At 36.7% G+C, this 27,397-nt stretch overlaps 1 protein-coding gene across 1 annotated transcript in view; it reads left to right on the top strand.

The window, feature by feature from the left end:
- DDX10 (DEAD-box helicase 10) overlaps positions 1-27,397 on the top strand; it is a 289,494-nt gene that overhangs the window by 8,918 nt on the left and 253,179 nt on the right. The window contains exons 3-9 of the mRNA XM_082845741.1: positions 1,549-1,679; positions 2,741-2,899; positions 3,955-4,075; positions 5,396-5,585; positions 8,471-8,597; positions 11,484-11,646; positions 16,544-16,628. Of these exons, the coding sequence (XP_082701867.1) occupies positions 1,549-1,679; positions 2,741-2,899; positions 3,955-4,075; positions 5,396-5,585; positions 8,471-8,597; positions 11,484-11,646; positions 16,544-16,628 (976 nt within the window). The remainder of the gene's footprint in view (positions 1-1,548; positions 1,680-2,740; positions 2,900-3,954; positions 4,076-5,395; positions 5,586-8,470; positions 8,598-11,483; positions 11,647-16,543; positions 16,629-27,397) is intronic.

Genomic DNA, 27,397 nt, shown 5'->3' with positions numbered 1-27,397 from the left:
CCTTCCGATGCAGGGGACACGGGTTCGTGCCCCGGTCCAGGTAGATCCCACATGCCGTGGAGCGGCTAGGCCCGTGAGCCATGGCCGCTGAGCCTGCGTGTCCGGAGCCTGTGCTCCGCAACGGGAGAGGCCACAACAGTGAGAGGCCCACTTACTGCAAAAAAAAAAAAAAAAAAAAAAAAGACACATGCACCCCAGTGTTCATTGCAGCACTATTTACAATAGCCAGGTCATGGAAACAACCTGAATGCCCATTGACAGACGAACGGATAAAGATGTGGTTCATATATACAATGGTATATTACTCAGCCATAAAAAGGAAAGAAAGTGGGTCATTGGTAGAGACGTGGATGGACCTAGAGACTGTCATACAGAGTGAAGTAAGTCAGAAAGAGAAAAACAAATATCATATATTAACACATATATGTGGAACCTAGAAAAATGGTACAGACGAACCAGTTTGCAAGGCAGAAATAGAGACACAGATGTAGAGAACAAACGTATGGACACCAAGCGGGGGAAAGCGGGGGGTCGTGGTGGTGGTAGTGGTGGGATGAATTGGGAGATTGGGATTGACATATATACACTAATATGTATCACATAGATAACTAATAAGAACATGCGGGCTTCTCTGGTGCAGTGGCTGAGGGTCCGCCTGCGGATGCAGGGGACACAGGTTCGTGCCCTGGTCCAGGAGGATCCCACGTGCCGTGGAGTGGCTGGGCCCGTGAACCATGGCCGCTGAGCCTGCGTGTCCGGAGCCTGTGCTCCACAACGGGAGAGGCCACAACAGTGAGAGGCCCGTGTACTGCAAAACAAAAACTAAAACAAAAAAAACATGCTATATAAAAAAATAAAATAAAATTTAAAAAAATCTTATTTTGATATCATGAAAACCTATAACAAGAAACAATATTAATTTATTTAAGTTTTACCAATTTGTCATTCTCATTCTTTCTGGACTGGTTAAAAAACAGTAGTAAAAAACCAAGGTGCCAGGGCCTCTGAATAATTAAAATGTTTAAAATAAGCAAGAGAATAAACAAAAATGTGTCACCTTTTGTATTGATTTGCTAGTGCCACCAGAACAAAATAACAGACTAGGTGGCTTAAACAACAGAAATTTATTTTCTCATTGTTCTGGAGGTCAGTAGTCTAAGATCAAGGTGCTGGCAGGGGTGGTTTCCTCTGAGGGCCATGATGGAAGGATATGTTCCAGGCCTCTCTCCTTGGCTTACAGATGGTTGCCCTCTGCTGCCTCTCAAAGTAGTTGTCCCTCTGTGTACTCACACCCTAGTGGTTTTTGTGTCCAAATTTTCCCTTCTTATAAAGACATCAGTCAGATTGGATTTGGGCCCACCCTAATGGACTCATTTTAACTTAATCACCTCTTTAATCACCTGTGTCTGAATACAGTCACATTCTAAGTACTGGGGGTTAGGGGTTCAACATATGAATTCTGCGATTGAGGGGGTGCCCAATTCAGCCCATAGTACTGTTCTACAGGGATGCTCTAAAGTGTCATTTTCTTCCTGTCCATACTGGCAGGTTTGCAAGAAGCGCAGTACCGTTTGGTAACTGAGATACAGAAGCAGACCATTGGGTTGGCATTGCGAGGTAAAGATGTCCTTGGAGCTGCCAAAACTGGATCTGGCAAGACTTTGGCTTTCCTTGTTCCAGTAAGTAGTTTTTTCATGTTGGGTCAGATCCTTTGTTATATGATTTTAAAACATTCTGTGCCTAGATAGAAATAACTATGTGAAGAGTTGTTTCATGTTGGGTTTCCCTGGCTAGAATGCAAGCTTTATCAGACTGGTGCCACATCTGTCTTGTTCTCTACTGTATCCCCCATGTCCTAGCACAGCACCTTGCACGTGATGGGCACTCAATAACTTACTGAATGAATGAATTATCGTGTGCCGACAAGCCTGAATTCCTGAAGGATGTGGGGGTGGCAGGTTCCAGGGTGGCAGGTCAGAATGGTTCTTCTCTGCAATGAGCCCGGTGGCATGGCAGGGAAGGCTGTTTCTGTACTCACCCTTGCAAACCTGCCAGTCGCATTTATACTTGCCACCTGTTTAGGATAAAGCTAAAATTGCTCACTTTAAGGAAATTGGGTCATTCATTGAGAATTTTCCAGGACATTGATATCTATCTTTTATAGCAGTAGAACAATAGAGCCTCTTAGGAATTCACTTATATCTGTTATGCAGTTGGTCTCGTAATTTTTAATTCCTGCTAAATAATCAGCTCAGAAAAATCACATTTGATTTTTTGTTCCAAGTGTTAAAAAAACATTTTTCTCTCAAATTCTATTTTTTATAACAACATCTTTCTACAACTAGAAAATCAGTCACTGTATAACTATGGCAGTTACACAGAGTTTATTTTAATGTGGTTTCTGTTCAGAAAATGGTGACAAATATTTTTCTGAAATCTGTTTTAATGGACTGTGGGCTATACAGGCCTTTCACTGATTGTCATCTCCTCATGGCATGTCTCTGGTAGCATCTGCACTGCCATGGGGCTTCTTTTCCTCTATGATTGGGGGAGGATGCTTCTGGTGCATAGAAGAAAAAGAAAAAACAAAGCAAACAGTTTCTTCTTTCTGATTAAGACTCATGACAGGTATACTTTCTGCTTGGAAGGTGCCTTTGATTTGGGGGGGCAAGGTTGACTCAGGAGTCAAAAAGTTGCCTCTCTAAAGGACTTATTGAACGTGAATTTGTTCTTTTTTGAGGTGCTGGAAGGCTTGTATCGTCTGCAGTGGACCTCAGCAGATGGGCTGGGGGCTCTGATTATATCACCTACAAGAGAACTGGCCTATCAGACCTTTGAGGTTCTCCGAAAAGTAGGGAAGAATCATGACTTTTCAGCTGGCCTCATCATTGGCGGAAAGGTTTGTCTTTTTGTCCTTGTCCTTCTTTCTTTCCTTCTATAACTTATTTATGCTGGAGCACTGTGGCAGTTGACCGGGAAGAGGTAGAGATATCATCTAAACAGAGGCTGGCCCCTTAGACAGGAGGTGGCAGCATCCTGGTGTGGTCACTATCATCCAGAATATGTTTGTCAGTTTTGCAGGTCCAGAAAGTCTGTTTTGTCAGGGTATCTGGATTGATCAGATTCTCTGAGACTAATTAATTCTAATTAGCCTGTAAATCTATTTGTTAATATTCATTGGAAAAGGTACATTTCAGTATGTAGACTAGTTCCTTTCAATAAAGTATCTAGGAGGTTGAATAATTCAGAACATTGATGGGTCAGCAGCAGAAGAAAGGAAGGTAGAAGGTAGTTTTGAGGAGTGTTTATTTTAGGTTATAGTAAAGCCTGCTGCTCCACTTCTCTTTCTTCTGGTTTACCTGGACTACTTGTCTTGGCTAGAGTCTCTTCTAGATTGTGAGGAATTCTTGAATTTATATGCAAATATGCACAAAAAAGGAAGAGTATCACAAGCCCTCACATACTCATGTACCTATCACCCAGCTCTAACAACTAACATTCTGTGGCTCTTGTTTCGAGGAGAGATATTCTAGAATGTGGAGAAGTCAGCTCTTGTTTTCAGTCCATGAAGTGCAGTGAGTGGTGTCAGAGAGCCTGTTCAGTGCCCCTGGGTTCTGACTTAAAAGAATGGGTATAATTCTAGTTTTTAAGTGGGTTCTGGCAGACACAGGAGGAAATAAAGACTTGGAGCAGTCATATATTTTTCTTGGCTTCAAAATCCCAGATATGATTAAGAATCTAGAGGAGCTCTGAACTCCTTAGGTCTTCACTAAGGACTTTTTTTTTAGCCCAGAAATTTGGATGTGCTATAAAAATAGAAGGGAGAAATTACATTTACTTCTAGAGTATTTACATTGCTATGATGAAATGCCACATGCAGATGGCTTGTATAGTTTTGCTACACAGGCTGCTCAGTGATGGGTCTGTGTAATCAAAAGAAACAACTGTTTTCAGGATCTGAAACACGAAGCTGAGAGGATCAATAACATAAATATACTTGTTTGCACACCGGGTCGGCTTCTTCAACACATGGATGAAACGATATGTTTTCATGCTACCAATCTCCAGATGTTAGGTGAGTCTAATATATCTCTAATGAAAAAAATCTCAGGCTTGGGAGTGAGCGCTCATAAATTTTAATGATAGAAATATTTTATTGAATAAATATTGTGACTAAAAATCTGAGAAATAACTTGAAGCAATTTTTTGGCATATGGTTCTAAATCCAGAGAGTACAACTCAGACTTTTTTTTTTAATATCTTTATTGGAGTATAATTGCTTTATAATGTTGTGTTAGTTTCTGCTGTATAACAAAGTGAATCAGCTACATGTATACATATATCCCCATATCCCCTGTCTCTTGAGCCTCCCTCCCACCCTCCCTATCCCACCCCTCTAGGTCGTCACAAAGCATCAAGCTGATCTCCCTGTGCTATGCAGCAGTTTCCCACTAGGCATCCATTTTACATTTGGTAGTGTATATATTTTCAATGCTACTCTCTCACTTTGTCCCAGTTTCCCCTTCCCCTGCCCTGTGTCCTCAAGTTCGTTCTCTACATTTCCACCTTTATTCTTGCCCTGCCACTAGGTTCATCAGTACTGTTTTTTAAGATTCCGTATGTGTGCGTTAGCATATGGTATTTGTTTTTCTTTTTCTGACTTACTTCACTCTGTATGACAAACTCTAGGTCCATCTACCTCATTACAAATAACTCAATTTCATTCCTTTTTATGGATGAGTAATATTCCATTGTATATATGTGCCACATCTTTATCCATTCATTTGTTGATGGGCATTTAGGTTGCTTCCATGTCCTGGCTATTGTCAGTAGTGCTGCAGTGAACATTGTGGTACGTGTAACTTTTTTTTTTTAACATCTTTATTGGAGTATAATTGCTTTACAATGGTGTGTTAGTTTCTGCTTCATGTAACTTTTTGAATTACTGTTTTCACTGAGACCATTTTTAAATCAAAATAGAAAGAGATAAGCCTTCTTTTCTGTATGAAATTAGACACCTCAGTATTTGACACTGCTAAGAGTTATCTTTTAAGGTACATCTACTTATGATGTTACCTAGTGTGTATTTTTTAAAATCAACTTCGGAATAATTCTAGATTTATAGAAAAGTTGCAGTGATAGTTCAGAACGTTCCTCTATATCCTTCCGTCCCTCATTTTCCCCCAGTGTAACATCTTATATAACTTTGGTACCTTTGCCAAAACTAAGTGATTAACATTGGCATATTTATTTAATATACAGACTTTGTTTCGATTTTACCAGTTTTTCCACGAATTTCCTTTTTCTGTTCTAGAATCCAGTGCAGAATACCATATTGCATTTAGCCTAACGTGTATCTTAAATATTGTTGTTCAACTTGCATCTCTCTTTTTAGTTCTTGATGAAGCAGATAGAATCTTGGATATGGGCTTTGCTGATACCATGAATGCTATTATTGAAAACCTTCCCAAGAAACGTCAGACTTTGCTTTTCTCAGCTACACAAACCAAATCTGTAAAGGACCTTGCACGCTTGAGTTTGAAAAACCCTGAGTATGTTTGGGTTCATGAAAAAGCAAAATACAGGTATGTACTATTTGAAACCATATTTGATTCAATCACAATCAGTGTTCTCTCTTTTTAGATTAAGAATTTGACATTTCAAATTAATACTACTTTTCTAGGAAAGAAAACATTATTTTATATTGTTGATTAAATATACAAAGCATAGAAAGTATATTGGTAAAAATTATTTAAATTCTCTATGCACCTTTAAATGTGTGACTGCTCTAATGCAATATTTTCCAAAATGTGGTGTGGGGAACAAATTCCCCCATAAAATAGGGGTGAGGTGGGGAAATGCATACCTAGATAGATAAATAGCAAATGTTGAGTTAAGGTAAAGCAGTGTTCTTCAAGACTTCTCAGAACCTTTAATATTTTCTTTGACATTGTGATTCTTCAAAGCAGTGGGAGATGAATAAAGCTTTCTGCATTTACTGAAATTATTTTGGTACAGAATCATTCTTTTTAGCTGTATTATGCGGGACTAATGTGCTATGGAACACATTTTATCAACTGCATTAATATTTAGCAAAATACCTTTCTGTTTAAAACACTGCAGCAATGTTTTGTGTTGGTCTCACTAAAACTGGAAAGTAAGGTGTGTGTGTCTATGTGACAGTAAAAGGTGTGTGCGTGTGTGTGTGTGTGTGTGAGAGAGAGAGAGAGAGAGAGAGAGGTATAAATGGGTTGGGGGAAATATGTTTTAAAGTGTATTTTGATATTATGACTGCTGGAAGTGTATATATGTTTAGTATGAATCATATGCACATACATGCAGACTGTGGACATAGTTGACTTCCAGAAATGTTTTCCAGTGAATTTAAATTGAATCTGTATTGAAGATCTCAATATGGACTCACCTCTACCATCATTTCTATCTTAACTTTCATTTCTTGCTGTGAAATGTTAGTCTAAAAAGAAATATATTGGGAAAACAAATTGGGTTTCTTGGAAAGTCTTTAAATACAGGGGATATGGGCATTGAGGCCCACCTTGACCTTGTTCAACCAATAGATGTCTAGGATTAAAAAAAGCCTGAGAAGAGGCTAGATTCTATGCTTCCAGGTGATCCTAGTGGATAAACTTTGGAGAATCTGAGTTCTGGTAGCTTTGGTTATCAAGAACTCCTTAGGAATGGGATAGCAAGAGATATTTGAGGTACAGTTTCCTCCTTGGCTTACCATTGAGTAGACACTAGTTTTTGTTTGTAAGTTTGTGTCGAGACAGCTCTTGAAATTCTTGGTACAATTAATTTGATAATCTAAAGACTGTCTAGGTCTTTTGATTTTATTCATTGTTCTCTTTGCTCTTTCCTTTCTGCCTGTTTTTATCTTTACCTGACACTAATTTTTCAATCATTAGGTGGTCTCTAAAGTGTAAATTAATTGTACATATTATCCCTGTTCCCAGTTTCTGTAGATAATAGTTGGTCATTATCTGTAGATCATGGAGTTAGTTAGAAAAAAATGAATGCAAAAACTGTTTATTTCATAAATGATTCTAGAAAGCAGTTCCATCATTTGTAAAAAAATGTGACTATCAGAAAACATATTGGAAGACAGGTATTTAGCAACATAATTTACAAAACTGGAGGTTATATGATAATGACTGCAGTACTCTGTAATTTCAAATTCACCAGAAGCACTATAAAAAGCAGATGCTATTGTGAATTTTATTTAATATCATTATTGAATTTTCCCCTTTAGCAACTTAACGGTTTGGTTAATATATCCTGAGAGATTATGGTCAAGAATATTTTAAGGCATAAAAGAATATTTACTCTCAAATTACAAAGGACCAGAAAAATCAGGATTGAATCTTTCTGAGTTGTATATCAGAGTATACGTAGAAGAAGTACACCAGTGTGTTTCCTTTATATTTCTATATGTTGCTCTTTTTTTTCCTCTTTATACAAACAGATACACCCACAGGGTTGCCTGTGTGTGCATGAATGTGTATATACCTTCACTCTGATAAATGATACCAAATTTTATGTACTATTCTTCTTTGCTTCTTTCACTTAACAATATACCCTAGAGATCATACCATAGCACTATATATATTCCTCATTCCTTTTTTTTCAGTTGCATGATACATTATTGTGTACAATAGTTCATTACACAAGTTTTCTACTACATATGGGTTGATTTCCATCTTTTTTTTTTTCTTTGTAAATAATACTGTATCTTTTTGTGTTTTTACCAGATTATTTTTTGGAACAGAATCCTTAAAGTAGTTTTATTAGTTCAAAGAGTAAATGCATGTATGTTTCTCTCCAACATTTTTATTATGAGAAATTTCAAACATGCAGCACAATTGAAAGAATTTTGCAGTGAAAACCCTATACCCATCCCTCTGTACATCAACCCATCTTATTTTTGATGCATTTCAAAGTAATTTTCAGATATCTGTACACTTCCCCTAAATATTTCAGTACACATATCACTAACTAGAGTTCAGTATTTGTATAGAGATTTTCTTTTTTGATGTAAGATTTACATACAGTGCGAACAAACGAACAAATTAAGAGTACATTTACTGAGTTTTGATAAATGTGTATGTCTCTGTAACCCAAGACCCTGCTAAGAAGTAGAACAGTACCATCTGCCCAGCAAGTTCCATCATGCCCTTAAGTTGATCCTTGACCCTATTCTTGCAGAGGTGACCCCTGTTTGCATGTATATTTTTGATACATAATCTATAAGGGATTTTGTATGTATTTTGGTCATGTGTTGTATTCATTTCCTAAGGGACAGTAGAGAGGTTGTTTTTGGGGGTATGTATGTATGTGTGTGTCTGAAAAATTTGCTTGAGAGGCATGCCACTGTTAACATTTGTTTTTTGGTCTGGGTTTCAAAATTACCAACACGGCATATTTTTAACATTTTCCCTCTTATTTCCATAAGCACCCCTGCCACTTTGGAACAGAACTACATAGTCTGTGAGCTGCAGCAAAAAATAAGTGTGCTGTATTCCTTTTTGAGAAGCCACCTGAAGAAGAAAAGTATTGTATTTTTCTCCAGTTGTAAAGAGGTACCTAGTATTTATTTTTCTTAAGTTATTCGTGTTGAATTGTCCCTTTTAAAATATCAAATTTCTGTTTGAAAATGCTATTTATCTATTTTAATAAATACAGTGCTAAATGTGGAGGGATTTGTAGATAATGAAAATCTTGGCATCTTCATTTTTAAAGGAACCCATGGATGAGACTGTAAGCTCAATAAGGAAGGGCAGAAACTGTCTGTTTTTACTTCAGTATTGTTAGCACCTAGCACAATACTTAGAACATAGTAGTCCTCAATAAATATTGGTAGAACCAAGAATTGAATGGCTAGACTAACTAGAGGTCTTTATAACCTCATGTCTACCTTACCCTCCGTGAATACCGAACTGAATATGCCATTTATTTCCATGCCTCCATATCTTTGTTCATGCTGATCTCCCTGCATCCCTCCATCCTAATTCTGGAGGAATATTTAATATCCTTTAAGATTAAGCTCAAATGTTGTATCTGAAAGTCCTTTTCTGACACTCCCCAACCCCCTTGTGACAATGAACTGCACCTTCCTCTATCATTCTGTAGTGTTTTGTTTATATCTTTATTTAGTTTATCAGCATTTCTTAAACACTAGTCATATGCTTGTAAGTAACGGATTTAGTGATGTATAAGAAAACGTGGTCTTTTCCCTTAAAGAGAAGAAACTGTGGTTGATTTTGTGTGTCACTTTTCTTCTACTGTATTTCAGATTTCCTGATGACATATAGTTGTTGGTATATAGTAGGTCGATTCTAGATTTATAGCTTTTGCAATAGCTTAGCATGACAAATATGCAGTGAGTTTTCCTCCAGCTTATGGGGAAGATAAGTAGTGGTCTGTTTTTGGGGGAAAGCACAGAACCTCATTATTTTTCCATGTAAAGAATGACTTCAGATTTTTTAGGACTTCTTTTAGATTTTTAGAATTTTCTATCTTCTAAAGAAAGGATGTTTTTCGTATCTGTGTACAAGGAAATAATTTTAAGAGTTAATGTTTATAAAGTTTTTACTCTGTAATACTCTGCTTTTCCTCTTCACAGTGGGCAGAGTATACTCTGCCCTTTCTCGAGCTATACTCTTTCTATACCTCTTTAATTCCATGGCTTTAAATGCCATCTGTATTCTAACAACTGCCAAATCTACATCCTAAGCCCTGACTTCTTTTCTGAGCCCCAAACTTGTTTATCCACTTGACTACTAGATATTTCCAGTTGGGGGTCTAAAGGGCATCTTAAATTTAACATAGGAAAAGCAGTTTTAAGATTTCCTATCCCTAAGTTCTGCTCCCTCTAACTCTTCCCCATCTCATTAAATGACGGAATCCTTAATTCTTGCTTGTCTTCAACTCATATTCAATCTGTTGACAGTTCTCATTAGTTTTACCACTTCTCACCACCCATCATGTTACAGTGCAGTTTAAACCATGCTTAACTTTCTCTTAGCCTCTTGGTTGATCTTCCATTTTAATAGTTCTTCAATTTCCATATATGCTTTTCTGAGATTGGGTTGCCTGAGAGTACATCTGTGGTCTGGTCTGTGGGCTCTCCTTTCTCATCTCCGCTTTCATGTTAGCCCTTTTAAAAACTTTACAAAGGAAAGGCAGGAGTCCCTCTATCCCTAGTCTTACTGGTGCATTGTCTCAGGATCAGAGAACCTTCCTAGCACTAGAATATTGTTTGAGAAAGTGAATAACTTTAATTTTGGAGTAACAAGTCATTTTGCAATTTAGGTGGTTTCCCATTCTTTACTTTCAACAAAATGCGAAGGAAGACTTAATGGAGTTATTAGCTGATAGATAAAATTATTTGTAATTTATCATCATGTTTCTGACATATTTTATAGGAGTTCAAAAAGTTAAGGTCCCTTCCAGTCCATTTTCTATATTTTCATGAAGAGATTTTCTTAACACCTGTGTTAGAGAAATAGGAATAAAATGATGCTGTACTCTGCCTCAGTATAGCAACCAGTGGTATTCATTTATAAGTACGTAAACTAAAGAAAAATAAAACTAAAGCAACAGCTCTATCTTGTCTCATGTATTAAGAGAGATATTTATAATAGAATTTTATTTTTTATGTTTAACAGTTTTTTAAATGAAATTTTAACATTTTTTTGTTTCGGCCAGTTCTGTACTAATAATTTAATAGTACCTGAGTCTGAGAACTTTTAATGCAGCTTTATGGCTACAGGAAATTAAAGTTAAAACTTACATATACATAGTTTTGTTGTAGAAAATCACAAATTGTGATAAAGTGATCAATAAGAGACTTTCGAGCATAAAACAAGATAAAATTCTGTGAGGTCAGGAAATAGAAATATGAATTCAAGGAAGAAAAGAAATGATGTAAAATTTTTCTGTTAAGGAAGAGGTTCCTCACATTTTGTTAGTAATTTTCCTTTTTTAAAGACTTTGTTTTAGAGCAGTCTTAGGTTCGCAGCAAAATTGAGGGGTCCTGCCCCACACATGCGTAGCCTTCCCCATTATTTTTAAATAACTGGTGGTGGATATCATATTGCTGTGCTATTTAGAATCAATTGGATACATTTATAAGAGGTAAGTCTTTATTTTAAAATATATTTACATATACCAGAAATTATATTCTTTGCAACCACTTAAATTTGGAAAAATGTCAGATACTAACTTAAAAGTGTAAGGAGGGCATATTTTTTTCAAAATTCTTTTAGGAAATGATGTGAGCAAAAATGTTCAAAGACCACAGCTTTGTTTGAAGACCACAGCTCTAGACTACATTTCCCTTTCTGTGCTCTGTACTTTAATTGATGAACCTGTGCTCTGTAATGCATTTTTCTGTTCATCTGGCAAGCTTACTTCCTGCTGCTACCCAGAAGTACTACCAAAATCATTTTTCTGTAAATGCCTAGGTTCAGTATCTGTACCGAGTATTCTGCCGGCTACGTCCTGGCATTTCTATCCTTGCCCTGCATGGTCGACAGCAGCAGATGAGAAGAATGGAAGTCTATGATGAATTTGTTGGCAAGAGAGCTGCAGTACTCTTTGCTACTGATCTTGCAGCCAGGGGGCTGGGTAAGAAAACTTCTTTTGAGAAAATGTTCTGTGATCATGGGCTTATAAATGGGTGTATTCCGGTAATTCAAATAATTGGGCTTTCTTATTTTATAAAAGAAAATTAAGTAAATTGATAACTGGGATGACTAACACTAAGGATATGTCAGTGAAAATTTTTGTAATGTCTTCATCTTTTGTGCTCTTATTGTTTCATGATAATAATTACATCATAGAATCCGAGGAGTCTACAGGATCAAAGGAGAATTAAAAATTTAAAGATGTGAAAAAAAATTGTTTCTTTGAAAATTGGAAACTTTGACAAATACTATAATTTACTTAACAAAAAAAATCAATGAAGTACATCTTTTCTCCAAACATTCTAATTTTTATTTTAAAATCATTACATTTAATGTGTTTAAACTTTCAAAAAGCCATTATAATATCATACAATTGATGGCTTTGTGGGGATGGGATGGGGTATGGAAGTAATTACAGAGGATAACTAGTTTAGAGGCAAGAACAAAAGATAAGGATAAATAAGTGGTAATTTGAATTCTTCAAACACCTAATTTTATTACATTAATTATTATGGTAAATTTTAAACATACACAGAGATTGAGTCTAAAGTACCCTCATATACATATTACCCAGTTTGAGCAGTTATCTTTCTCATGACCACCCACTTAGCTCCCCGTCTTCCATCCCTCTGGGAGTATTTTAAAGCATATCTCAGTCATCATAAAGTTCATTCCCATGTGACTGGCAGCAGTAGTTAAGTATGCATATTTTTAAAGCTCTCTAGGTTATTTTCTCAGCTCCACAGTAACTCATTCCAACTACCCTCCCCCACCCCCTGCTCCTCATCACTGTTTTGAATGTACTGTTTTGAAACATTTTAGTTATGTTTTTATCTACTTATATTACACTGTGATACCACCCTTCCCCTCCCGATTTTTGAACCTAAAATAGTTTAGGTCAAAATAAGCAATTAATTATATTGCATATATAACATGTATTCTGTATATTGATATATCACAATGAACAGATATTACTGTTTTGTCATATTTTCCTTGCAGTTTGTGAAAGAAACCAAATATTTAGTAGATGTAGTTGAAATCCTTTTTGTACCCTTTCCCAGTCTCACTATTTTCCCTCTCCTCCTTTCCATAGACATGTTCACTGTCATATAGTTGGTAGGTAACCTTTTAATTGAAGGCTCTTCACTTCTTGTCTGTGATAGAATTCAGGGTGTCTGTGAACTTAGATGGGGAAAAAATTACATATATTCACTAACCTTTAACTGAGATTTAGCATTTCCTTCAATTATAAATGTAAGCAGCGAACTGTTGTGGTAGTACTTGTAACTTTGTCATCAATTGAAAATCATAGATATTTTCATTTTACATTACAGTTTCTGTAGATATCTTGGAATATTATTTACACTTAGTACTATTTTGATATTATGGTAGTTATTAGATATACAGCTAGGTTGTGTTATTTAATATGTTAGTAAATAAGCATATACATTGCTATATAAAAAAGTCAATAAAAATGTTTATTTCATTATAATTGCTTTCTCTTATAATCCTATATGTTTTACTTTATGCATTTAAAAAATATTCTGAAAAGGGGTTCATAGGTTTTAACTGTGGCACAAAAAATGTCAAGAATCTCTCTTCTAGTTTATTTTAAAAAGATTATATGAATGTATTCATGAGCAATATATAGTATTATCTTATGTGTTTATGAAGTGTATAAAATAATATTATACATACCAGTCTATGACTTGCTTTCCAAGGCTTTCCATGTCAGTGTATAAAGTTCCAGTGTATTTATGTAGTGTATCTCATAGTATGTCCAGGAATTTCTTTAGAGTACACCAGTATCTTTTTTAAACTTTAGTCTTAATTTTTCTCAGTTTTATTTCTTAATGAATAATATGCGATATGGGTAAAAATGAGTTATGAGACATAGCAAGCCGTACTCTACCCCTCCTCACTCTCCAGAAGCCATTATTTCTCTTGGTATTTAGCTTCATATTTCTAAGTACATTTCTTATATCAAGTTAATGATTGAGTTAAAATTAGTTTTGTGTTTCCTGTTCTAACTTTCCTCGGATGTTCCAGCAGATGTCACATTCCTAGTTTCCTAATAGTTCAAACACAGTCTGTTTCTTTTTCCCTTGGGATCTCCTTGTTGCAGCCTTTTAAAAGTCTTCAGCTCTTATCTGGACTGGTTGCTCCATAAGCCTGATGCATGTTTGTTATCGTGAGACTTTTCATTTTGGGTCTTCATTGCTGTACATGGTTTTTCTCTAGTTGTGGCAAATGGGGGCTACTTTTCGTTGCAGTGCACGAACTTCTCACTGTGGTGGCATCTGCAGAGCACAGGCTCTAGGCGCACAGGCTTCAGTAGTTGTGGCTCGCGGGCTTAGTTGCTCCGCAGCATGTGGGATCTTCTCAGACCAGGGATTGAACCCTTGTCCCTTGCATTGGCAGGCGGATTCTTAACCACTGCGCCACCAAGGAAGTCCCCTTCCTCTTTCTTGATTTATTATTATTATTGTTTTTTAAACTAAAGCTCATTCTTTAATAGCTTCCGAAGTAAGAGTGCATGGGAGGTACATTTTTTGAATTGTTGCATATCTGATAATGTCCTATTCTTGAATGATAGTTGTATTGAAAATAGAAATCTAGGTTGAAATAATTTTCTCTTAGAGTTTTGCAGATAGTGCTCCATTGTCTTACGGTAGTCAGTATTATGTTGAAAAGACCTTTGCCTTTCTGATTCTGTTTTTTGTAGCCCGCTTTTCTTTTTCTGGCTGTTCTTAGTGTTTTCTGTTTATCTATGGAGTCCTGAAATTTTATGATAATGTGCCTTAGTGTGAGGTCCCATTTGTTGTATAGGCGCATTCAGTATATTTTTTCAATCTAGACCAGCAGTGTTCAATAGAATTTTCTTTGATCACTGAAATGTTCTGTGTCTGCACTGTCTAATACTATAGCTGCTAGCTACACGTGACAGTTGACCACTTAAAATGTGTCCAGTGCAATGAGGAAAGATTGAGTTATTAATTCTATTAAATTTTAAACTTGAATACCTTCTGTATTGAGCAGCACACAATAGGGACTCATGTCTTTCAGTTGCAGGAAATATACTTCTGAATTGCTTCTTTGGTGATTTGATTAAATAAATATTCAATATTTGTTTTGAGTATGTAATTACTACTTACTAATGGGAAATTTGTGTACTTAGCTTGTTTGCTTTCTCATACCTTTTTTATAACATTTTCCCATTCCCCCCTTATTTTCTCTTTCTGGAAGAGTATTTGACCTCTTTGATCAATCCTCTAGTTTTCCTGTTTCTTCTGTTGCCATTTCATTGTCTTTTTCTTGTTATTTCTGGGGGATTTCTTGATTTTATATTTTAACTTTTCTGATTAAAATTTTAATGAAGTACCAAGAGTTCCTTTTTTATAGCCTCTTACTCTTATTTGATGGATGCAGTGTTTTAGCTCTCTGACGATATTAGGTTAAAGTTCTCTTCACATTGTTTCTGTTTCTGTTGAGTTTCATTTTTACTCTTTTATCTGTCTTTTCATTTTTGAGACTTTTCTCGATTGTCTGCAATTGACAGTCTTTTATTATATGTAACAGTGAGGCATCAAGAAGCTTATTTGAAGTGATTTGTATGTGGATGAGGCTTGTTGACTAACGGCCTTCATTGCGAGGGGATTTAGACGGAGTTGGTCATCTTGTGGAGGACCAGGATGTCAAAGTGTATTCTTTTTGAACATTCAGTCTCTCCAGATAAGAATACTTCAACCTCTTGAGCAGAAGGATTAAGCTTGCTGCTGGCTCTCTAGACGCCTAGCAAGGAAGTAGACATAGAGGGCTCCCAGTCAGCATTCAGACTTACACTCAGTACCCCTGTTTTCACTCTGGCTCTGGTGCCTCTTTTTTCCACTCTCTCTGGTGTCTTGGCTTGAAGCCTTTCTCGAGAATAAGACTTTTGCTTTTCTTCAGGAGACCCAGTGTATTGGATCCTGGAGGGAACCTGAGGATCTGAGTGCTACTTTCAACCTATCTTCCTTTTTACAACCCTGAAATATATCCTTGCCTTCTGAGGTACCTGGTTACTTCAAGTCCCAAGGGAGAGAATTGTTCTAAATATCTTTTTTCTGTTTTTCTTGGGTTATGCCCATTTAAATAGATTCAACCCTTTTGAATAGCTTGTATAACTTGGTTGTAGTTTTTATGCTCATAGGTATCATTATCTTCCCAAATATTTCTTTTTCTTTTTCTTTCTCTTTTTCTTTTTCCTTCCTTCCCTCCCTCCCTTAGCTTTTTTCTCTGTGATAGACATTGATCTGAAATCCTTATGGCAAAATCTGTAAATGACTAAAGGTAATTCTCTTAAGTTGTTGAGACCAGGAATGAATGGAAACTTTTGCAGCCAGAAATAAATATGAAGTAATTATTGCTAGGAAATGGGGAGAGGGATTTAAAAAGACATCATTAATTTGAATGGAGATGGAAATAGCAGGAAAAGTAAATTTTCATTAAAATTTATCAACCAGTTTCATAGTTCACTGGGAGCTCATGAGACGTGGTTCTTTTAGGTTATTAACTATCAGGATATTTCGTTATTTGTGTGACACAAAGCAGTCTGTCTCCTCTGTCAGATACAAAATAATCTTCACATTCAAACACTGTCATTAATTTTAGTTCAGTTTGTCAAAGAAGAGAAGTGTTTATTATCTCTCGGTTCATGCAATTAATTTTAATAGTGTCCACAGATGATATCTATCAGTTTGATGTGATGGAAAGCCCTGGCAAGCAATATTATAAAATAAAAATAGTGCAGCAGGAAGATCTTGGAACTGGTTTTTCAACTTGATATTCCTTCTGTACAGATTTCCCAGCTGTGAATTGGGTTCTTCAGTTTGATTGTCCAGAGGATGCCAACACATATATTCACAGAGCAGGTAGAACTGCAAGGTAGGTGTGCCAGCCTATATCTTTGCTTTTGGTTTTATCTAAGCAAAAAAGCATGCTTTCTGAACTGTGTACAAACAAAGAATGGAGGAATTCAGGTAAGTGACTGCTGGTTTGACATTTTTGTGACATTGGTTGCTAGCAAGTGGACAGCTCTTGCTAAGTCATTGTGGCCGAGACTTGATGATGAGGGCTGAGAAAAATCCATGAAAATCTTCTTTTAGTGTTTTTGTTCTAACTTTCTTCCCTTACTAAGCTTTTCATTAGAACTGCTCACTGAACATCATCTCTTTGATGAGGTATAAGACTGTTTATTCAATCTCTGTTTTCACATGACAAAACTTGAGTGTTCTGAGCAGTTAAGCATTTTGTGTGAAAATCCATAGAGCCAGGATTTGAACCAAGGCAGTCTGACTCCTGTAGTCTAGATCTGTGCTCTTACCTTCTCTGGTATAGGTTCTAATAAGAGACAAGGTGGTTTTGAGTCATAGATTTCTCTTTTCCTTTTTTCTAGTGTGGGAATTAGAGGCATTGCTGGAGGCTACTCCCAAATACTCCCTTTTCACCTCCCCCCACCCCCAGTAAAAGTATCCTGTGTTTGCTCATGAATGTGGGGGAGCTATTTGGAAAAGAATATAGCAAAGTCAGTCATTTGGGAGGAAAGGGCATAGAAAGGTATATGAATGAATGAAAAGGGTAACGTGCTATATCATTGCCATTGAGGTTGCAGTGAAGTTGGGAGATGTGTGCTGCAGGTAGAATTATAAATGTTAGCATCTTTATGGGTAATATTTGGTAGTACTTATCAAAAGCCTTAGAGTTCTTCCTTTTGCTTCAGTAATTCCACGTCCAGAAATTGATCTTAATAAAGTTTCTATAAAGGTGTTCATCTTACTGACATTTGTAATGGTAAGAATTGGAAATAACCAATTAAGTGTTAGACCCAAAATCACTAAGTATATGGCAGAAACAGAACTAGAATTCAGATCTTTTGACCCCGGATTTCAATCTTTTTCACTAAGTAACCATTCATGAAAGACCAACCACGTGTGAGGTACTGGATTAGGCCTGGTGTGAGCTTGTGCATGAAAATAAGATATAGTGTCCATTCCATTAAGGATGTTTTAGTACCTCGAAAACAGTCTATAGTAGAGGCATATACAGTATTAGAGGTATTGACAGAAGTTTTATGGAGCTCCTGTGGAAGTAGAGAAGAAAACTTCACGGAGGAGAAACAGTTGGGTTCAGTTTTGATTGGCAGATACAAGTTCTTGGGAGGCAACTTGATACAAGGTATTTTTTCCTCTGTTAACTATGTGCTATATAATATATCTTTCTGTATTTTAACTCAGACTCAAATCCCAACTACTCTTGATAATTTTTTTTGAGGGAGGGACTACTAGAAAATACAAGAGTTCTATGTGTCCATATCGTAAAATGTGATCCTTTTCATAAGCATCTCCAAACACTGATCCCCTAGTCAGTTGTAAAACATTGTTCCCTAAAGTTAAGGAATGGTCTGTGTGCCATGCAGTATTGCAGCCACTTGCAACATGTGGCTATTTAAATTTCAATTAAGTAAAATTAAACTAAAATAAAAATACAGTTTCTCAGTCACACTAGTCACATTTAAACTGCTAATACCACATCTTGAACAGAGCAGGTATAGAACATTTCCATCATTGTGAAAAGTTCTTTTGAATACTACTGGTATATGTTTAAAATACATTTTACTTAAAATTGTTGAACCAAAGAACCATAGATTCATATAATAAAACCATAAAATAGAAAATCATAAAGACATTAGAGCTGAAAGTAATCTGGATTCACTCATTCATTTTTTCTATATGGATTTAACAAATACATATTAAGTGCCAGGCATTGTACATAGTAGGAGGTAAAACGAGCAAAACAGACATGATTCCTGACCTCGTTCATCTTGAAACCTGGAGGGAATACAGACAATAAAATGCATAATTTCAGTAGAATGTGATTGATTATTTACTCCTATCTCTAATTTTGTTGCAGTCATGAGAACACATGGCAACTCTCAGGTTTACACATGCAAAGAGAAATAGATATTTTTGTCTCCTGAGAGGTTATAATCTTTCTGAGTCACATAAACCCCCCTACTAACTAAAGGAAAGTTTTCTTTCAGAGATTTCTGTAGGTTTTTGAGGTGTGAGCTTATTAACAGGCATTTTTACCTCACATAGATTCAAATATGAGGTTCTTCAAATGTGGGTATATTTTGTTTAAAAAAGAAAACTGGAAGCAACCTAAATAATAATCACAATAAGGTTGTGATTGGTTATGATGTACTATCTCTTTGGTTTTACATTTTCTTTCTCATCAAAACTGCATGAGTATTTATAATATGGATGTCAGTCAGACATTAATGCTTAATGATGGAAGAGACACCAACTGTTGGTTTAAATGGACCAAGTTACTTCTGATTATTAAGCCACCAACTTCTATTTAATGAGTTCCCAGGGATGGCAGGATCTTTAAGACCCAAGATTTAAATCCTCATCTAGGGACTTCCTTGGTGGTCCAGTGGTAAAGAATTGGCCTTGCAATGCAGGGAGCATGGGATTGATCCCTGGTCAGGGAAGTAAGATCCCACATGCCGTGGGGCAACTAAGCCCGTGTGCCACAACTGCTGAGCTTGCATGCTCCTCGACTAGAGAGCCCGCGTGCTGCACACTACAGAGCCCACGCACCCTGGAGCCAGTGCGCCACAACTAGAGAAGAGAAAAAACCCACACTCTGCAACTAGAGAGAAGCCTGCGCACCGCGACAAAGAGTCTGTGCACTGCAACGAAGAGCCCGTGCGCCACATGCCTCAACGAAGATTCCTCATGCCGCAACTAAAAGACCTGATGCAGACAAAAATAAGTAAATAATAAATAAATCTTAAAAAAAAAAAAGAAGAAATCCTCATCTAAGCAGTCTGTCATTCGCCAGCAGGCTTGCTTTTCTACCTGCCCTGCACCCATTTCAGCCAGTGGCCTCAAGTTTGAATGTGTCCTCTATCCTTTGCTTATCTAGGAAGTCCCTTTGGAGTTGAGTCTCATAAATTTCTTTGTATCTACTGTTCTTGGATGGCTTTAAAGGGGAAAAAGTTTTTTTGTTTGTAGTTGGTCAATTTTGTCGTCGTTTCAGTTGAAGTGGAGGTTTTTCCTGTTCTACAGCCTAACAAGATATAGAGCTTCTTCTTCCTATAATTTTCTAATTTTCATAAACTGTTTTAATGTTTAAACATTTTTCGATTGATTCAGATTTACCCTTTGGGCTGTTAAACATGGGCTATGATCAAAATGTACTCATTTAAATTAAAAGCATTTCTTTTGACCAGCATGAAGAAGGAAAGGAGAGAATAGTACAATAGTGAAAGATAAAACTATTTAACAGTAGGATTGTACTAGAGGATTCAAAAGTAAGTCTTTTTTATTGTAATTATATAATTTGAGCAAGTAATAGAGTTAGAACTAGGCTCTGTGTATGATTTCATTGTACATTCAGACAGACTTGTCTTTAGACTGGTAACCTTTTGGTTTCTAGTGGGATCTAAGTAAATGGGACATAGGTAGAACAGCAGCTTTGTTTTCCATTTTGTAAGAAGGTACATGGTGCATCAGTGGTCTTTGTGTTGGATACATGTTTGGATTATCTTTCATAGTGAGATATTTAGAGAAGTCATTAGTAGTGGTTGGTGGAATTAATACACTGTTTAATTCTCCTCAGTAAATGTGTAGCATGTATGAATTTGTACATTTATCTATGCACACATTTGCATTTCATGGCCCTGTGGGCCTCTGGATAGGTGAGGTTGGTGGATATCATCTCTCATTAGTGTATTGGACCAGGCCAGACAGGCTTTTTTAGATGTGCCAATGGTGTGGGCATGGACAGGTTAAACTGATTCCTTTATAGAATACATTTAGCAGTATTTTAAAATTATTCATCCTATATGAAGATTATTTGACATCTCAGTATATCAGGAAAAGTTTCAAGAAGGGGAAATATTTCAGGGTGCTTGGTTCCTGGAGAAGTTGTTAAAAATCTTATGTAGTTGAACATGCCATGGTAAGCATTAAATTGGTTTTAATGACTTCGAGGTGAAGAGGAGGTACAACATCACAATGATTGTGTTTGAAGAGAGAATACCAATTTGAAAAACTATTATAATGTAGTTTCTAATATGGTCATTGATTTTTAAAGTACAAGCTTGTTTGACCCTTTGTAACCAATTAAAAATGTTTTGAACTGACTATTTTAGATGTATAGTTAGTGGAAAGGTTTAGGATATGTAATGCTTATTTTTTCTTTGTCAGTCTAATAAAAAAAAGAACCAAACTGCAAAAAGTTACCATTAATGGGCTTAGAGATAAATTAGAACTTTTGTGGGCCATCAGACTGGATAATTGAATTGAATAAAAGCTAAATTAAAGCTTGAAACTAATTAAAATCCTGTATATATGCTGTAATTAAAACTAGGTTGCCAGATAGTGTTTGCTTTTGGAAGTGAACTATACTGTATGAATATTGAGAAATGAATTCACTGCTTTGTGGCAAAATAGCTAAGGTTTGGGGAATCTGTTTTTTTCCTTTCTGTGTTTTAGCTAAAAATAAAGGGTGGTTTAGGTACTTGTTGCCTTAAGTGCTTTATTCTGTTTTAATTTATTCACCTGTTTAAAATTCTTTTGATCTTTAGTAATTGAGAGAAATTTGTTTTCTTAACTATCCACACCCCTTTTAACAAAATGATCTTGTTTAGGAAACAAGTGAGGCAAGGAATATGAATATAGTTTTTTAAAGCCGTGTTCTGTGATATATTCTACCACTTAAAAGCGAATGTCTTTAGGGCTTGTAGTTTTTAGTACTCATAAAATCAAGCTCTTCTATTTCTTATAAAAATGCCCAGTTGAAAATAAAAAGGATTTGGGAATGGAAAGTCCTTACATATCAGATACTCCTAATTTTTAAAATGCTTTTATTTGGGCAGTAAGGGTCTGTGGGTGGAAGACGGGAGCTTATATATAACTGTGTATATTTAAACAGTTGGGAGTTTATATATAAGAGTTGGGACTTTATATATATAACTGCTAGGTTTTCCAGAGTAGTGGTAAAATTCCAGCAGTATTTCAACCGAGCCTTATTTGCCTGGCTGCATTTTGTGGATCTCAGATTTTGTTTGTGGGAGATTTAGGTAGCAAGATGTGATTCCAGTAGGGGGCAGCAGAGGCCAGTTCTTTGCATTGCACACTGGCTTGCATCAGTTTAGATTAAAAACAGCAAATATGAAGATGGGAAGTAGTTAAAATTTCTAATGTGATAACCTGTGCAGAGTTCATGGTTTGTTTGTGGTAAATACTAGTACTTTATGGAATAGATAATGAGAATTTTTAAAATAGTGTCTTTAATTGATTTGTGAATTGAAATAATAAAAGTGAAAAGACAATTTCCATGAGCATTAATTTACTGAAACATACTGTGTATATCTTAGGTATAAGATAGGAACAGTCTTTGCTATCGAGAATTCTTATTACTTTGATTCCTTCATTGACTGAAGATGCTAACTTTACTCAGCTCCTCCTAGATAGAGGCTGGTGCTTCCTCACATGGCCTTCTGCCTTTGTTGTTATCTAGGATTTAAAGCAAAAAGGCAAAACCAATGCTTTATTTTGCATCAAAAAACATTGAGCTGGGGTAGAGTATGACCACTATAGCTAGAGAGGTAGATAAGGGGGCTGATATTTCTTAGGAGTCTCTTATTTCCTAGCACTTCCCCCTTGCTCTCCCGCTGTCTATTCTCAATACAGCAGATAGAATGATCCTTTAAAAACACAACTCAGATCATGGGACTCCTCTGATGCCTCCCCATTTCACTCAGAATAAAAGCCAGTGTGACCTACTGGGCCTATGCTATTCAACCCCCCTCCAATCTTATTTCCTGTTATTCTCCGCTTGTTATTATTCTCCGCTTGTTCCCTTGCTCCACACTGGTCTTGCTATTTCTCCTGCATGCCAGGCATATTTTTGCCTCAAAGCCTTTATATTATGTTTCTTCCACTGGAATGCTTTTCCCTCAAGTATCCACATGGCTGTCTTTCTTTACACTGCCCCAACCACTCCTCCTTACCTTGCTCTATATTATCTTTTTTCCATAGCACTTATCACCTTCAAATATACTAGAGTATTTACTTATTTATTGTTGTTTTCTTTTTCTCTTCATTAGAGTGTAAGCTCCATAAAGGCAAAGGAATTTGTGTACTTAATTGATGGTTCCAGAGCACTTAGAACAGGGTCTGGAACAGAGAGGCACTTGAAATAACACAATTAGTTTCTCAAATCAGACTCATGAATCAGAGATAACATATAAATTATCTATTGTGGTGTCATGAATTACTCCACAACTTAGTGGCTTGAAGCAAGAACCATATATTATCTCATGGTATCTGTGGGTTAGGAATTCAGGTGTGGCTCATCTGGGTCCTCTGGCTCAGTCTGTCACAAGATTGCAAATCAAGGTGTCACAGGTACTTTAAGGCTCAACGGGGGAGGGGTGGGTGTGGGGGTGGGTCTCTTTCCAAGCTCACGCATGTGCTTGTTGACAAGATTCATTCTCTTGCTGGCTGTTGGTCAGAGGTGTCTTTTAGTTCCTTTCCATGTGGTCCTTCTCTTCAGAGGGCTTCTCACAATGTGGCATCTGGCCTCATCAGAGAGAGCAAATGAGAGGGGAAGAAGGAGTACGGTGGAAGCAGCAATGTTTTTTATGACCTAGACTCAGAAGTCAAACTTCATTTTTTTTTTAATAATTGACATACAACATTATATTAGTTTCAGGTGTACAACATAACAATTCAGTATTTGTATATTTTGCAAAATGATCATCAAAATAAGTCTAATCTGTTACCATACACAGTTACAGAATTTTTTTTTTCTTGTGATGAGAACTTTTAAGGTCTATTCTCTTAGCAACTTTCAAATATACAGTACAGTATTATTAACTGTAGTCACCGCGCTGTACATTACATCTGCATGACTTTTTTTTTTTGCGGTACGCGGGCCTCTCACTGTTGTGGCCTCTCCTGTTGCAGAGCACAGCTCCGGACGCGCAGGCTCAGCGGCCATGGCTCACGGGCCCAGCCGCTCCGCGGCATATGGGATCTTCCCAGACTGTGTCCCCTGCATCGGCAGGCGGACTCTCAACCACTGCGCCACCAGGGAAGCCCGCATGACTTATTTTATAACTGAAATTTTGTTCCCCTTCTCCCATATTGTCTACTCCTTGCCCCCAGCCCCGGCAACCACCAGTCTGTTCTCTGTATCTATGAGCTTGGTTTTTTGTTTGTTTGTTTTTAGATTCCATATATAAGTGAGATCATACAGTATTTGTCTTCCTCTGACTTATTTCACTTATATTTTTAAATCTATTTTTGCCCCACCTGCTCCTGATATATTTTCTATAGTGTAATGCCCTTAAGGTCCTTTCATGTTGTTGCAAATGGCAAAATTTCATTCTTTTTAACGCAAAATAATATTCCATTGTATATATATATACTACATCTTCTTTATCCATTCATCCATTGGTGGACACTTAGGTTGCTTCCGTATCTTGGCAATTGTAAATAATGCTGCAGTGAACATGAGGGTGCGTATATCTTTTTGAGTTATTGTTATTCTTTTCTTTGGATAAATACCCAGAAGTGGAATTGCTACATCACATGGTAGTTCTATTTTTAATTTTTTTTCATCTTTATTGGAGTATAATTGCTTTACAAAGGTGTGTTAGTTTCTGCTTTATAACAAAGTGAATCAGTTATACATATACATATGTTCCCATATCTCTTACCTCTTGTGTCTCCCTCCCTCCCACCCTCCCTATCCCACCCCTCTAGGTGGTCACAAAGCACCGAGCTGATCTCCCTGTGCTATGCGGCTGCTTCCCACTAGCTATCTATTTTACATTTGGTAGTGTATATATGTCCATGCCACTCTCTCGCTATGTCACAGCTTACCCTTCGCCCTCCCCATATCCTCAAGTCCATTCTCTAGTAGGTCTGTGTCTTTATTCCTGTCTTACCCCTAGGTTCTTCATGACATTTTTCTTTTTTTCTTAAATTCCATATATATGTGTTAGCATACGGTATTTGTCTTTCTCTTTCTGATTTACTTCACTCTGTACGACAGACTCTTGGTCCATCCACCTCATTACAAATAGCGCAATTTTGTTTCTTTTTATGGCTTAGTAATATTCCATTGTATATATGTGACACATCTTCTTTATCCATTCATCCGGTGATGGACACTTATGTTGTTTCCATCTCCGGGCTATTGTAAATAGAGCTGCAATGAACATTTTGGTACATGACTCTTTTTGAATTATGGTTTTCTCAGGGTATATGCCCAGTAGTGGGATTGCTGGGTCATATGGTAGTTCTGTTTATAGTTTTTTAAGGAGCCTCCATACTGTTCTCCATAGTGGCTGAACCAATTCACATTCCTGCCAGCAGTGCAAGAGTGTTCCCTTTTCTCCACACCCTCTCCAGCATTTATTGTTTCTAGATTTTTTGATGATGGCCATTCTGACTGGTGTGAGATGATATATCATTGTAGTTTTGATTTGCATTTCTCTAATGATTAATGACATTGAGCATTCTTTCATGTGTTTGTTGGCAGTCTGTATATCTTCTTTGGAGAAATGTCTATTTAGGTCTTCTGCCCATTTTTGGATTGGGTTGTTTGTTTTCTTGTTATTGAGCTGCATGAGCTGCTTCTAAATTTTGGAGATTAATCCTTTGTCAGTTGCTTCATTTGCAAATATTTTCTCCCATTCTGAGGGTTGTCTTTGGGTCTTGATTATGATTTCCTTTGCTGTGCAAAAGCTTTGAAGTTTCATTAGGTCCCATTTGTTTATTTTTGTTTTTATTTCCATTTCTCTAGGAGGTGGGTCAAAAAGGAGCTTGCTGTGATTTCTGTCATAGAGTGTTCTGCCTGTGTTTTCCTCTAAGAGTTTGATAGTGTCTGGTGTTCTATTTAGGTCTTTAATCCATTTTGAGCTTATTTTTGTGTATGGTGTTAGGGAGTGATCTAATCTCATACTTTTACATGTACCTGTCCAGTATTCCCAGCACCACTTATTGAAGAGGCTGTTCTTTCTCCACTGTACATTCCTGCCTACTTTACCAAAGATAAGGTGACCATATGTGTATGGATTTATCTCTGGGCTTTTGATCCTGTTCCATTGATCTATCTTTCTGTTTTTGTGCCAGTACCATACTGTCTTGATTACTTAGCTTTGTAGTATAGTCTGAAGTCAGGGAGCCTGATTCCTCCAGCTCCGTTTTTCATTCTCAAGATTGCTTTGGCTATTCGGGGTCTTTTGTGTTTTCATACAAATTGTGAAATTTTTTGTTCCAATTCTGTGAAAAATGCCAGTGGTAGTTTGATAGGGATTTCATTGAATCTGTAGATTGCTTTGGGTAGTAGAGTCATTTTCACAATGTTGATTCTTCCAATCCAAGAACATGGTATATCTCTCCATCTATTTGTATCATCTTTAATTTCTTTCATCAGTGTCTTATAATTTTCTGCATACAGGTCTTTTGTCTCCTTAGGTAGGTTTATTCCTAGATATTTGTTGCAATGGTAAATGGGAGTGTTTTCTTGATTTCACTTTCAGATTTATCATCATTAGTGTATAGGAATGCCAGAGATTTCTATGCATTAATTTTGTATCCTGCTACTTTACCAAATTAATTGACTAGCTCTAGTAGTTTTCTGGTAGCATCTTTAGGATTCTCTATGTATAGTATCATGTCATCTGCAAACAGTGACAGCTTTACTTCTTCTTTTCCGATTTGGATTCCTTTTATTTCCTTTTCTTCTCTGATTGCTGTGGCTAAAACTTCTAAAACTATGTTGAATAAGAGTGGTGAGAGTGGGCAACCTTGTCTTGTTCCTGATCTTAGTGGAAATGCTTTCAGTTTTTCACCATTGAGGACAATGTTGGCTGTGGGTTTGTCATATGTGGCCTTTATTATGTTGAGGAAAGTTCCCTCTGTGCCTGCTTTCTGCAGGGTTTTTATCATAAATGGGTGTTGAATTTTGTTGAAAGTTTTCTCTGCATCTATTGAGATGGTCATATGGTTTTTCTCTTTTCAGTTTGTTAATATGGTGTATCACGTTGATTGATTTGCGTATATTGAAGAATCCTTGCATTCCTGGAATAAACCCCACTTGATCATGATGGATGATCCTTTTAATGTGCTGTTGGATTCTGTTTGCTAGTATTTTGTTGATGATTTTTGCATCTGTGTTCATCAGTGATATTGGCCTGTAGTTTTCTTTCTTTGTGACGTCCTTGTCTGGTTTTGGTATCAAGGTGATGGTGGTCTCGTAGAATGAGTTTGGGAGTGTTCCTCCCTCTGCTATACTTTGGATATACTTTGGAAGAGTTTGAGAAGGATAGGTGTTAGCTCTTCTCTAAATGTTTGATAGAATTCGCCTGTGAAGCCATCTGGTCCTGGGCTTTTGTTTGTTGGAAGATTTTTAATCACAGTTTCAATTTCAGTGCTTGTGATTAGTCTGTTCATATTTTCTATTTCTTCCTGATTCAGTCTTGGCAGGTTGTGCATTTCTAAGAATTTGTCCATTTCTTCCAGGTTGTCCATTTTATTGGCATAGAGTTGCTTGTAGTAATCTCTCATGATCTTTTGTATTTCTGCAGTGTCAGTTGTTACTTCTCCTTTTTCATTTCTAATTCT

The sequence above is a fragment of the Leucopleurus acutus genome (genome assembly GCF_964270905.1).
Source record: "Leucopleurus acutus genome assembly, chromosome: 8".
Classification (NCBI taxonomy): Eukaryota; Metazoa; Chordata; class Mammalia; order Artiodactyla; family Delphinidae; genus Leucopleurus; species Leucopleurus acutus.
Note: the sequence above shows the minus strand (reverse complement) of the source record. Positions and strands in the feature narration are given on the sequence as shown.